This window comes from Phacochoerus africanus, chromosome 2 (assembly GCF_016906955.1).
Source record: "Phacochoerus africanus isolate WHEZ1 chromosome 2, ROS_Pafr_v1, whole genome shotgun sequence".
NCBI classification, from domain to species: Eukaryota; Metazoa; Chordata; class Mammalia; order Artiodactyla; family Suidae; genus Phacochoerus; species Phacochoerus africanus.
In genome coordinates this window covers 115408548-115423435 of record NC_062545.1, presented here as the reverse complement: position 1 = coordinate 115423435, position 14888 = coordinate 115408548, and the positions used below count along the sequence as shown (strand labels likewise).

The 14888-nt window shown below is 34.5% G+C and overlaps 1 protein-coding gene across 1 annotated transcript in view; it reads right to left on the bottom strand.

The window, feature by feature from the left end:
* The window catches only part of ADAM10 (ADAM metallopeptidase domain 10), a 120950-nt gene that overhangs the window by 24351 nt on the left and 81711 nt on the right, over positions 1–14888 (bottom strand). Inside the window, exons 7-10 of the mRNA XM_047766251.1 lie at positions 14673–14765; positions 11679–11862; positions 3922–4085; positions 691–874 (exon numbers count right to left, since the gene is read on the bottom strand). Of these exons, the coding sequence (XP_047622207.1) occupies positions 691–874; positions 3922–4085; positions 11679–11862; positions 14673–14765 (625 nt within the window). The remainder of the gene's footprint in view (positions 1–690; positions 875–3921; positions 4086–11678; positions 11863–14672; positions 14766–14888) is intronic.

The following is a 14888-nucleotide window of genomic DNA, read 5'->3' as shown; positions in this document are numbered from 1 at the left end:
GGGGATTAGGGGGGCAGAGATTGATGGGGAAGGAAAATGAAAGAACTTTCTGGAATGATAGAAATGTGAAATATCTTGACAGTGCTTAGGTTACACAGATAAATGCATTTCTCATCAAATGGCAGGCTGAAGATTTGCATATTTCATCACATATGTAAAAAACAAACAAAAAAAACTCTACTTAACTTGAACCCTACTTATGTAGGCTAAATTGATTACAAGTGAAGTATACCGATATCTACAAACCACAAAAAATTGCAAAAAAAATGGATACAGAGATGGATAGATTGACACCTATGTGACAAAGCAAATGCATTAAAGTGCTAAAAAGCGTAACATACAGGTGGTGGGTACATAAGTGCTTATAATTCTTTTGAGTTTTCTGAATGTTCAAAAATATTCATGGAGTTCCCACTGTGGCTCAGCAGGTTAAGAACCTGACTAGTATCTATGAGCATGTTGGTTAGATTCCAGCCTCAGTGAGTTAAGGATCCAGCGTTGGTATGAGCTGTGGTATAGGCCTCAGACACAGCTCAGATCCCAGGTTGCTGCAGCTGTGGCATAGGCCTGCAGCTGTAGCTCTAATTCAATCCCTAGCCTGGGAATTTTCATACACCATAGGTGCGGCCCTAAAAAAAAAAGGCAAAAAAAATATATGTTCATAATAAAATGGTGGGAAAATATACATACCAACAAAACAGTTGTTTCTCTTCTTCTCAAGAACTTGACTTATATTTCTAATACTACAGAGTGAGAATTTATTGTTGTTAAGTTTGTCCCCAGATGTTGCTCTTGCATACATGATGTAATTGCCATTTTCTTTTTGTCCTAAATTCTTAGATTCTCCTGGAGTACACTCTGTTCCAGAATCATGCTGTCAAAAAGAATACAGAGTTACATAAACAAGAAGTAAAATAAGGTTTTCAGGTCATCTGATTAACTGTCATTTTCTCATCAGAAGAACAATGGAAGTTTGTGGACTCTACTTTAGAAGAGATCTTTTTTTTTTTTTTTTGTCTTTTGTCTTTTTGTTGTTGTTGCTATTTAGAAGAGATCTTACAACTGTTTTAGATTATGAAAAGGAAGATAATTTCTCTTTTAGGAGCCACTGTCTCAGAAAGGAAGAAAAAATTAAGTGAAGGTCTAACTGCAATGTACACCTTTGTTATTCTGATTTTGGGGGTGGGGGATTTATATAAATCTTTGATATATTCTGCAATTATTTCCTTTAATTGGATTCCCAGAGGTAGAGTTACTGAGTTTAAAGGTCAAACATTTTAAAGGTCTTAATATACATACTGCCAAACTTCTTGACAAAAGGCCATATTAATTTACAGTATATAATAATATGGATCAAGATTTCAATAGGCAGAGATGGACAGAACCGGCTTCCTGTCAGAAGTAAAATTTTTAAAAATTATTTCATTTAGTAAGGAAGGGGAAATAACACTGAAAATACACTTAGACCCAAATTATGAAAATCTCTAAATGCTAAGATAAGAAAGTATATCAGCAATATCAGCAGATAGTGAAAGTAAGGTTGTAAACAAAAGTGACATGATTAGAACGATCAGAATTATATCTAGACAAAGATTAACCTGCTTGGAGTACACACATAGTAAAACTTTCATACTGAGAGACAGGATTTTGTCTCATTTATGATTACAACCTCCCAGAACAAGATTTATAAAGTGGTAACAGTAAATGTGCAATGTGTTTACTTGGGATAGGATGAACAGATACAAGAGATAAGAGTGAACCATTCAGAGAGAAAGTAACACTGACATAGTATAGATATATAACAAAAGAGATAAACACAGATTTTAGATAAAGATATCAAAGGAGAGAGGCTCAGGAGTTCATGGTCTGGCTGATCTCACTATTAAATTACTTAATAAATATTTTCTAACCACCTACTATCTATATGTATGGTATTACAAACAACATGCACAAAGGAATGAGGTGTATTTGAGCACAGGAGAATCATTAAAATAGTCTGGTATGATACGAAAAGATAGCAAGATAGGCGAAAAATGTTAACCAGTTTATCCATTAAACAATAAGCAATAAGTAAGAGTGCATTAATATATTAAAAACACTCTCTAGTAAACACCTAGAGGATAGATTGGATGGGAAGTTAAAAGAGAATGGATTAGATATCCTACTTCAAATGGGGTTCATAGACCAGCAGCAGAACCATCACATGGGATGCTTAGAATCCCCATGCAGAACTTGTTTGCTTGATTTCTAATAAAGGATAAATGCAGAATTTAAACAGAAGAGTAGTATGAAGGGTACTAAAATTCCCTTGGTAAGAGTTGGATCTAGGTGATTGGGAGAGTAGAGGACATTTAATTGCCCTTGAAAATGCAAATTAACAGTTCTCTACCCATCTCCAAAATTTCAATTACTCTTTCAAGAGCAAATCACAAAAGCAGTCAAGAGGTAGAGAAATTAAACATATTTTAAGTACTTTATCCAAGAATGCTGATAATAATCTATCAATTTCTGATTGAGACTAGAAGAAGAAAGACTTGCAACTTAGTGAGAGGTTACTTATATTTTACAAACTGGGGGAAACATTAGATAAGAGAGGGCATTTGAGAATTTTAAACTATGAGAATAGAATTTTTTTCTAAACTCATAAAAAGTTCCATTTTTACAAGTGATAAGGTATAAGTAAAATGATTTATATATAGTTTTCAAATAAAATCTTCCCAAACTTGTTATTTTAAAAAGCCCCACCAAAACCATAAAGAGAGAGTATCTTTCAGTGTTTTATACTTTCATGTGTACTAATCTTTAGTTCACTGCAAAAGCAATACAATAGATGGGGTATTAAATAATATCAAAGAACTGTTCATTCTGTCAGGCATCATAAGCACACAGTGGTTGTAGAAGAGAATGTCTACTTTTTTAAGAAATGCATACTGAAATATATAAGGATAAGTTAATTAGCTTCTAGTATCTTATAAAGAAAAAGAAACACAAAAGGAGCTGTAGCAAATCTTGATGCTTGCTGAATCTGAATCAGAAATTGGCAAATTGTAGCCTGCAGACTATTTTTATATGACCTAAGCTAAGTGTGGTTTTTCCACATTTAAAAGATCGTAAAAAAAAAAAAAAATCAACAAAGCCTAGTGGCTCAACAGGTTAAGAATCCAGCATTATCAGTGCTATGGCTTGGGTTGCTGCAGTAGCATGGGTTCGATCCCTGGTCCTGGAACTTCTGCATGCTGTATGTGCAGTCAGAAAAAAAGAAAGAAATACAGGCAACAGAGACCAAATGTTGCCCCTAAATCTAGAATGCTTACTAGTGGCCCCCTTACAGAAAGTTTGCTGATTCCTGTCCTGGATGATGAACGTAAGAGCTTGTTACACTATTTTTCTCTACTTTCATGTATGTTATGAAATTTTCATATTGAAAGATTTTAAAATATTTCACAGGAGAGACAAATATAATAAACTCCAATAATGTTTTAATAGAAACCAAGCAAAAAAACACTCTACAATTTTCTAACATTCGAAATGTACTTTAAACAATGAAAAGTGATTCTCATTTAATACATATTTGTATTTTCTTTCTTTCTTTTTTTTCAACTGTCATTCAATAAATATTTGAATGAATTACATACTAGGTCCTGAATCATATCCTAGGGCCAGAAAACATAGAAGTGAATGAAACAGACAAAATTCCTTGACTTCATAAAATTCTGGCATTGTTGTGTTTCTTATTTTAATTACAAATATTCTATCTTCTTCCCTTTCATTATTATGACTCAAATAGATTATTACGTTTTGACATATAAAAACAAACATTCGTGTGTACTCTTTTCCACCAAAACATTAACAACAAAAATTACACAATAAGAGAGACAGATTAATAATTTTTTAAAAATTTAGTAATTAGGCAATACTTACTGGAGATCCAAAGTTATGTCCAACTTCATGAGCAAATGTAATGTGAGAAACTTTGGGGGGTACATGGGACCCATAGTTCTGAACAGTAATAATTCCAGTGTTTAAGGATTTCTTCTTACCATCTGAATAGAGCTTGCTTTTTTCACATATTCCTCCAGAGCTTCCTAATTCATAACAAAAGATGGCTAAAATTAGCATCTGTGTCCCCCCAAAATAATTTTCTAATATATGCTACATTAACTTGAGACATTTATTTTATATGTATTCTGAATCCAAAATTGCTACACCCATATATCAAATACTCTAAAGTTTCTTTGATTCAAGATTAGGAAGTCATTTCAAATACAAGTTTTAATGGCTCACATAAATCCCTACGATTGAATACAAAGCTCTTATAAAATGTTCCTCTTCATAATCACAATGTCCCCCAAATTTTGCTCCCATTAATTTAGAAAAAAAAAAAAAAATTTAAGATTCTGTTAAATTTAGGAGTTACTGTCATGGCTCAGTGGTAACGAACCCAATCCAGCCTTGCTCAGTTGGTCAAGGATCCAGGGCTGTGGCTCTGATCAAGCATTGCTGTGTCTCGGATCAAGCATTGCTGTGGCTGTGGCTGTGGTGTGGGCAGGCAGCTGTAGCTCCGATTTGACCCCTAGCCTGGGAACTTCCATGTGTTGTGGGTGTGGCCCTGAAAAGACAAAAAAAAAAAAAGATTTTGTTAAATTTAAACATTTCAGCACTTATACTGGGTCAAAGTCTATATACCTTCTCATTTTTCAAAAATAAAATTTATATTTAAAATAAACAAAAGTTGAATAAAATATTGTCAAGGAGATTCTGAGCAAGTCGCTTACACAAATAATAGCAGTGATGCACAGGAGTATTTGATTCTCCAAGAGGCAACATACAACGTAGTTTTAAAAAAAAGAAAAGAATTAGTGGATGCATGAGCTGGTGGGTGGGGGAAATAAATAAAGAGGCTGACAAAGTACAAACTTCCAGTTATAAGATGAATAAAGTCTGAGAATCTAATGTGTAACTCATGATGACTACAGCTGATAATACTGTATGGTATAAATGAAATTTGCTAAGAGAATAGAATTTTTTTTTTTTTTTGGTCTTTTTGCTATTTCTATGGCCGCTCCCGTGCATATGGAGTTTCCCAGGCTAGGGGTCTAATCGGAGCCGTAGTCACTGGCCTACGCCAGAGCCACAGCAACGCGGGATCCGAGCCGCGTCTGCAACCTACACCACAGCTCACGGCAACGCGGGATCGTTAACCCACCGAACAAGGGCAGGGACCGAACCCGCAACCTCATGGTTCCTAGTTGGATTCGTTAACCACTGCGCCACGACGGGAACTCCGAGAATAGAATTTAAATATTCACATACGTATACACAGAAAAGGAAAAAGGTAAATATGTGAGGTTATGGATGTATTAATTAACTTGGTAGGGGGAATTCTTTCACAATGTATACAAGTGCCAAATCATCACACTGTACCCTTTAAATATCTCAAACCTCACTTGTTGATTTTTATCTCAATAAAGCTTAAAAGAAAGAAAAGAATTATGTCAAGTGAGTTTAAAGAAGAAAAGGAGGGAGGGAAGGAGAAGACGTGGGACAGCAAAGAGCAACTGTGGCAAAATGTTAACTGATTATAAGGAATTCTCTGTTCTACTCTTGCAACTCTTTGGCAGATTTGAATTTTTTTTTTCAAAATAAAATTCAAAAAACTGAATTATGATTTTCCAATGTGTCTAGAGAATACTTACAAATTTTAAAAGAAAACCTGCATTTTTACTTATATGATACATATCAAATAATTTTGTAGTTCACCTGTTCATTAACAGTTCCTAAACTTCAGAGCTTAATACCAAAATCAAAGTGTTTTCACTAAAGGCAGTATATTTAAGAAATTAGAAAAAGAACAACAGCAAATCAGAAACTAGCTAGCCAATCCATGTCTTTATGTACACTGCACAGAGAAGACCACAGTATTATCATTATTATTGTTGTTGTCGTTATTTCTTATGGCCACACCCCAGTACATGGAAGTTCCCTGACTAGTGATTGAATCATAGCCACAGCAACGAGGGATCCAAGCCACATCTGAGACCTATACCACAGCTTGCAGCAATGCTGGATCCTTAACCCACTAAACAAGGCCAGAGAGCAAACCCACATCCTCATGGATGCTAGTTGGGTTCATTACTGCTTGGTCACAATGGGAACTCCAAGACCACAGTATTTTAAATAGTCCTATTAAAGAATCTCAGCAAGTTCTTTGGTTTACATTCACATTTAAGAAGTTACTCTATTTGATTTTTTAAATGGAAATATAATCAAATGGATTAGGATATTCTGATAACTGATCAAATTATTTCAAATTAGCTTTCTATACACAATGTTACAACCAAGTTACTAAAGCATTTATAAAAATCTAACACTTAGAATCTCTAATAAAGCATATAATAGAAAGCAATTCAAAATAGATCTGTAAGAAGGGCATGACACTGCAATTGCTGCCTTGTTCCCTTTAATATCAGAAAGTAAATAGCAACAAATCATAAATGTAATTACTATTATGATACAATTTAAGAAGCTGAAACGATAACGTACTTCACAGAGAAGTAAACTGAAAGACCAAGTCGTATGCAGATTTTAACCAGCAAAGGATTAAGAATCTTTATGATATTTAAAACTTATCTTTTTCTACACAGAAAACTGAATAGAAAAGAAACAGCAAATGATTTATGAATATTTAATGTATTTTCTTAAGCTACTTCTACTTTTGGAGATGAGCCCTAGTGACTATATCACTATTTCTAGAAATATTCAGAAAAGAAGTATTCAGAAAAGATCTGAATAAGCACTCTGTATACAATAATTATAGTCTACATATTATACTTTTAAGCAAATAGTAAATTAATATCCTGCCTTACCAAAGATTTGTCATATGCAAATTAGTCCAATGCAGTACTGCCAAATTGAATTAAGTATAGAAGACACCGCACTGCAAATCTTTATCAGTTAAAAAAAAAAAAAGTAATGAGATCCTGCTGTATAGCACTGGAAACTATATCTAGTCACTTACGATGAAGCATGATAATGTGAGAAAAAGGAATGTTATGTGCATGTGTGCCTGGGTCACCTTGCTGTACAGTAGAAAACTGACAGAACATTATAAAGCAGCTATAATGGAAAAAAATAAAAATCACTAAATATAAAAAAAGTAAATAGCATATACTTAAGACTCTGATAACATATTTTTCTGTATTTTTAAGGTCCATCTAGTTTAAGGAAAGATCATACATAAATTTGAGTGTATTCTTCTGAAATAGTCTTTGTATTTCATATTTTGTTAATGTCTTAACTGCTTTTGGTTTTAATGACTATTGCTCACACAGGAAAGTTCAGTATTTGTTACAAACAGCATATGCTAGAATAACTCAATTACACAGGAAGAAATAAAATACTATTTCCAATGTTATGATTTAACTTTTTAAATACTGCAACCAGTTTTGATATGCCAGAAACTCAATTAATGATATCATAAATACCTACAGCTAAGCCCTAATTCAAGTTTAGTAACTGCTTTACCTTGTAAATTTAAGATTTTACTACATATAATCATTCTTGAAAAACATAAACTATTCCATTACAATGAGAAGGATAAAACATTTTTGGAGTCAAAAGTAATTATTGATGGATGGATGAATCAATGATCAACAAAGAAAAATGACATTTTTCTATCTATAGGATACTCTGAGAGTTAGTCACAAAATATTAAACTTTAAAAAGACTCCTCCAGGAGTTCCCGTCATGGCTCAATGGTTAACGAATATGACTAGGAACCATGAGGTTGCACGTTCGAACCCTGGCCTTGCTCAGTGGGTTAAGGACAGAAACTATAAGGATAATATAATACTTGACAGAGTCCATAAATAGAGTTTTGATGTGAGCAGGCCTAAACACCTAAAACTTAATAGAAGAATTCGAGAGGCTGAGGGTTATCCTGAGAACCTCATCTTGAGCTCTTCTAATATGTAAAATCAAACTAAAATTTCTAACCTAAGAAAAACAAGAGACGATTTCTACCAACTGAAATGTCACAAAAAATGTTCTTCACAAACGGTCAGAGGAATACTGAATGGTTCAGGAGGATTAGCTCTGGAGACAAATTTCAGAGCTAGCCTTTTTCAGGGACCTGGCCAAACAGACAAATTTCAGAGCTAGCCTTTTTCAGGGACCTGGCCAAACTGATCACATTAAGATTGATAACAGGCGAGCAGAATGTGGCTTAACATACCAAAACAAAAGGCCCCTCAAAAAGGCATGTTAGAAGGTATAACAAATGAGGTAGAACAAAGGGATCATCCAATATAAAGAATTACTTTAAGGAACCAATATTTCAGTCTCTAAATAAGAGGTTTACTTAAAGACTTATTTAAGTCTTTAAATAAGAGTCTCTAAATCAGAGGTTCTGTGTTTAACACAGAACTGTGCTTACATAAAAAAAAGTTCAGAGTAATCTTTCCAGATTCATATTCAAGACTAACTTTGTTTTGGAGACTAGACTCCTCTCTTTTGGGGGCACCATTTTAGGCCCATTAATTTCAAACGGAAGCCTCCAAGTCAGCCCAGATCACAAGCTGCTTCTACTTATTATGGAGTTGGGGCAGGAAGTGCTGTTTTTCTCATTAAGGAAACTGAAGGCAGTACCCAACTACAGTAAGAATTTTTAAAAAACAAATTAAAAAGCTGTGTAAAAACCCTTAAAGACAAACCTACCCTATTCAAATGTTTCAAACCTCATTGCTTTTCCTAGTTTAACTGAGTCTGTGAGGACTACAGCTAATAATTTGAGTAACAATGCTGGGAAAATTTACACAACAGTATCACAACAAAATCCCCTCCACCACCACATACTTGCATAGTGAAATATCTGCAGAGTTAAATGAAATTAAGCTAAATAATACAATGGAAATGAAATTAATTAGGGAAAAGAAAAATGAAAAAGACTAAGAAACAATAACAGATTACTAGCTGAACAGATCAACTATAACATACTATTTTTGAAAACAGAATAACAGAAAGCATTACTAAAGATCTACATGCAGAAACATGAAGTCTCAAAGGAAAGGCAATGACAGTGAAATTACAGTGAAAATAAACAAGTTCAAGCAATATGATTTACCTGAATTTAATAGAGAACGACCTAGTATCCCAGCTCTCAGTCCAGTGCTCTTCTCCTTATGCCATGACAATTATCGAAAATGATGTCTAAATACTATAGAGTGGTACTACTTTATAACTCCTCTCTCTTAAGAAAGAAGGAAATAGATCCCATCTCTATTAGATATAGGAAACATTTCAACTTCTTGTTAGGAATGTCTTGGGCAGGGTGGGGATGGGATGGGATGGGATTTTGGCGTTATCAGATGCAAACTATTACATTTAGAAAGGATAAGCAATGAGGTCCTACTGTACAGCACAGGGAACAATATCCAGAGATCATGATGGAAGATAACATAAGAAAGACTGTGTGTGTACACGCGTATGACTGGGTCACTCTGCTGTATAGAAGAAATTGGCACATTATAAATCAATTATACTTTAATAAATAATAAAAAATAAATCAAATGCCCCTCTCCCCAAAAAGAAAGAAAGAAATGCCTCAGGGAGAGAAAGGTAGGATGTTACATTATGTAACACCTAGTAAAATAGCTACCTAATGCATTACACCTGAAGTCAAAAGGTCCAGATTCTCGGTTCTGTGTGATACTGGGTTGGTGACAAAGTCTCTGATCAAGTTTCCTCACCCATATAATGGAAGAAATAATATCTATACCTCATAAGGGAACTGAAATAGCCAGTAAGAGGAAATACATAAAATTCCCTATAAAAAAATAAAATGTAAGTCAAATAAACTCAGTTTGGGTACTCTAAGGGCAAAGAGAAGTGAAGAAGAAAGGTGTCAAAGCAGACATCTTATTCCAGAAAAAGATGGGTCAAAGGAACAAAGATCCCTTCTCTTTCCTACTCTGGACCCCATTCTTCTGTCTTGGCCTAGCCCCTACCCAGAAACTCTTAAAAAAAGGTTTCTGAGAGCTGGAGTTAGGGGTTTAACATAGAGCAAAGGAAAAGGGCATCAGATGAAGAACCCAGTGACAAAATATATGTGTACCATCGCTTTCAATCCAGAACTGTCTATTGCTGTTTCAGTAAAATAAGCAACATTTCATAAAATAAGATCCAGAGATCATAAAAAACTAGACACAAAAACTAATTGTCCCCAAACTCATAATCCCAGTCCAATCAGGAGAAAAACATGAGACAGATTGCAATAAAAGGGTACCCTATAATATACCTGACCGATATTCCTCAAGATTGTAAAAAGTTATGAAAAACAAGAAAAGTCTGAGAAATTAAGTACACTTTCAAATGTGGCAGAAAAACAAAAGCTTTGGAAATTGTAAAAAAGATATTCACTGATGGCTTAAAAAAAAAAGAGCAAGAAATGTAAAAGCAAAAATACAGTACTAAAGACATTGAAATATGCAAAACAAATCAAAGAACAAACTAAGAATAGGAACAGAAAAGCCTGTCTTACCCTGGATAAAGCAGAAGTTGATTCTTTTAAAAAGATAGAAATGATGCATCAGAAGAAGGAGAAATGCTGGATATAGCTCAGAAGATGACAAACTCCTGATCAAATTCTATACGGCAAAATTTATATTCAAAAAGTCCAGGATTTTTTTTTTTTTTTTTGGTCTTTTTAGGGCCTCACCCATGGCATATGAAGGTTCCGGCTAGGAGTCAAATCAGAGCTGTAGGTGCCAGCCTACACCACAGCTCACAGCAATGCCAGATCCTTAACCCACTGAGTGAGGCCAGGGATCAATCCTGCGTCCTCATTGATGCTAGTCAGATTTCTTTCCACTGAGCCACAAAAGGAACTCCATTTTTTTTTTTGTTGGTTTTGTTTTTACTTTTATTTTTCCAGGATTCTTTCTACTCATTTTTCACTTAATAAATTTGCATTTTTCTAAACTAGGCTACTGGACTTATTATTATACTAATTATTATATCACCCCCCCCAACTCCCACTGCAATGAGATGGGGAGTATCCTATCCCAGCTTTCTCAAGGACAGTGGCTCTCACAGCTAAGGCAGAGACCCCAGCAGAATGTGAGCTCCTACGGTCAAACCAGTGGAGCTGTGAGTGCTGCAGCCTCATGCCCACACCTTTTTTCAGGCAACACTTCCCTTTTGTTAAAATAAAGGCTAAAAATAAAATAATAACAGTAAAGGTAGTCTTTTTTTTTTTTTTTCTTTCCACCTGCTGTTCCTGACCAGAGTCTCTCTGCTCCTTATCTCACTGCAGAACAGGAACAAAAACACAGTTTTCTCCTTTTGACTCTAAGAACCTCTCCCCATTCCTACCCCCAAATTAATTACCTTTTGGGTAAAAATTAACAGTTTGCTATCAGAAATAAGCACCACTTTTCCCCATAAAATTTCAGCTACTGAATGTACCAAATGTCAGGATATCTCCCTGTTACTACTCGTTTACTCATTTCAAAATAAAAAAGCTGCTTCATCTATTTTTCCATTTATATTATGCTCATGAAATTTTCCCTAATTCCAGTACTGTACAGGCATCACTTTCTCTTATACCTTGTAAAATTCAGCACATCCTAAAAATCGCTTTTGTTTCAAATAATAAATCATAACATATTGAGATAAGGTACCTGAAGGTGCTCCAACCCATGCCAGACCAAGGACACCATCATCAAAATCTCGGTCTGTGAAGACATAGGCCAAACAGTAGTCATCATGATTCTGCTCGGAATTCAATTCCAGAAACTTCTCCACACCAATATTTGGAAAACGGAAGGGATTTGTAGGGTCCTTCTCATCAGCAGTTGTGTTGATCTAAAATTAAAACAATGATTTTAACAAGCAACTAAAGTTAGGAGCACCCGCCTGAACAAAACGCTTGGCCCAAGGAAATCAGACCTTAATCTAAACAGTTATTCCCTGTCCCCATGTCCAAGCTGAAGGAAGGAGGAAAGGAAGGGAGGGAGGAAGGAAGGGAAGGATGGAAGAGAGGAGAATTAAAGCTGAATATTTTAAATTTCTGAGCAAGTATTCGCTAGATTCCTGAACACTGAACACACTTGGGAAGGAAAAATAAGTTCTGCTTTCAAAATTTCTAATAAGGAAGCAGTTTCTCAAATTTAATCAACTGATCAGTCCCTTTTAGTGCTGATCTCCTACATATGGTGACAAGTATAAGAACATAAAACCCTATATTTCAGCTAATTAGTAGAACATAAAACAGACACTGAACCCAAGAATGTCAATTCAGCAGACAAATCATATTCTTGGTTCTCCTTGCCTAGGCAGTCACAAGTCAAGCCCAACTAACCTCAAGTTCAATTTTTTTCCCTGAATATGAGCAAGGGTTTTTTTTCCTCTCTGCCAATTCATTTCTCTTACTATTTCAAGCTGAGTTCCTCCAGAATGTTTCCTTCAACACTTGTACACATGTACTCCTGGTGCATGTTCCTCCTTCACAATGTGAAAAATAATCAGTTCTGATACCAACTTTCAACTAAACAAAGGCTTTCATCATTTATTAGTCCCTGCGTCCTTTCAGAGACCCCTGCCTATCCCTGCAAGTTCTAGAACAATTTAGTTTTCCCCAAGTCAGAAAAATTACATACAGGACTGCTGATAAAGAATAAAAAGGAATATGTATGAAAGTAAACATTGCTTAGAAGGCAAATCTCAATTCACCGCAAATATGAGTAGTAAGGGAAGGTTATAGCTAAATTGATACAATGAGAACTATAGGTCTTTTTAGGATACACATTCTTCAGTAAAACCAACAGGCTTAGAAACAGGATGGGTTTCTTAGAAACACCACTGAGGGCAAGTGCCTAAGGATATATTTGAGAACACCTGGTTTATCCATTAACAATTAACTAAAAACAATTAATTATGGTCATCTAACACACAAAAAGAATCCCAAAACAAGGAGCACTATATAAGTAGCCCATTAGAGACATGCTGCACATGGCTTTTCCCCATCAAATTCTCTGATGCTTCTGTAATACTGGTTACAAATAAAAATTGCACCTAAATTTTACCTATATTACAATGAAGTTAATTAATTAGAAATTAGACTCATTAATGGCATTAATATTTAAATATTCACTTACAAAATATAAATTTGAAATTATTTAATGGGTCACAAACTTCAACTAATGAGATTTAAACTAAAATTTTAATTTCGGTTAAAGGCCTGAGAACAACTGTCACACTACCCATAATGCAAAGTGTCCTTTTTTGCAGGGGCACACCATATGGAAGTTCCCACACTAGGGGGAGAATTAGAGCTGTAGCTGCTATCTTAAAGCACAGCCACAGCAACACCAGATCCAAGCCATACCTGCGACCTACACCGAAGGTCACAGCCACACCAGATCCTTAACCCACTGAGCAAGGCCAGGGATCAAACCCAGACTTCATGGTTACTAGTCTGGTTGGTTACCGCTGAGCCACAACAGGAACTCCTATAATGCAAATTCTTTTACTCAAAAGAATGTGCTTCACTAAAATCTGTTCAGGTGTTCTCTACTTTTCACGACTTTGAATTTTATTGCTGTCTACTAAACAGCAATACTTAATACTACTTATCACTTTTACTTGCTCATTTAATGGTTTAATATTGCCCTCAAAATACATGAAAGCAATTAATTATAAACAGTTCCTATACCGTACATCTGCAAGCCATACTTAACCTTAAAACAATCCAATGTAATATTTAATCATGCCCCTTCTAAAAGTAAGAACCACTTTCACCTATCATTACATGTATATACTAAAATTATAATCTAGGCAACCATATTTTAAGAAAATAAAAGCACAAATACAAAGAAACCTTGTTGCAAGTACTTTTGTAAAATGATGATTTTTAAGATTATCTAGTTTATAATTTCAGATTCTTAAAAGCTATACACATTGAAAGAATTCATATTTAGCGAATGTTTGAAACAGCCTATTTTGATGGTAATTAATTATTTACCTAATAGAAATTTATAACATTAAACTAAGTACCCGTGGCTCTGGATCAGCACTTCTCAAAATGTGTTCTGCAGTTCTTTGGTGTTTCAGATAATGTTACTACAAAAAGGTTAAATTAGTTTAGAAAAGTATGAATTTCTTTCCCAAAGGATTTCTCAAAACTTGGGATACATTAATAAAATTTCAAGAGGAAAGAGTATTAAGTGTTTTTCTAACTTCTAATTTTATTTAATTACTCTATTCCCTCTGCTGGAACATCAAATGGAACACACTCTGAAACATACTGCATAAGACGAATCTGAAGAAACTGAGGAATAATATCAGGGTGGAAAAATGTCAAGCACTGTTATCTATAGTTACTAAGAGCGCTTTCTAACTGTTATGTTAATCGGATAGATAAAAAACAGTACTTTTTACCATACCTCTTTTACAGTCCAGATTAAAGCCCTATAGATTTTGTTCTTAAATCATAAACCCAGGTATCCCCTCTGTGTGTGTATTAAACCCAAGAGATAAATTGCATCAGTAAACACAATTTAATTTAAACTACTTAACGCATAAAAATTAAGTTAAAACACAAGTATTTCTCTTTTCATAAACATGATCCTTATTGTTTCTCTTTGTTAATGTTCTTAACTACTGAAATTCCTTACTCTTATGCGTTTCACCATGAAACTGATGTTACGGATTCCGGAGAAGTCTGTGGTCTGGTAAATTGTATCAATCGCTTTAACATGACTGGATATCTATTGATTGAAAAAAAAAAAAGAACATTTTAGAGGCAATGTTGAAATGTGAAAAAGATAATGAATTTCCACTTCCAAAATCAAGAATTATTCATATTACACCACATTCAAATATTAAAATGT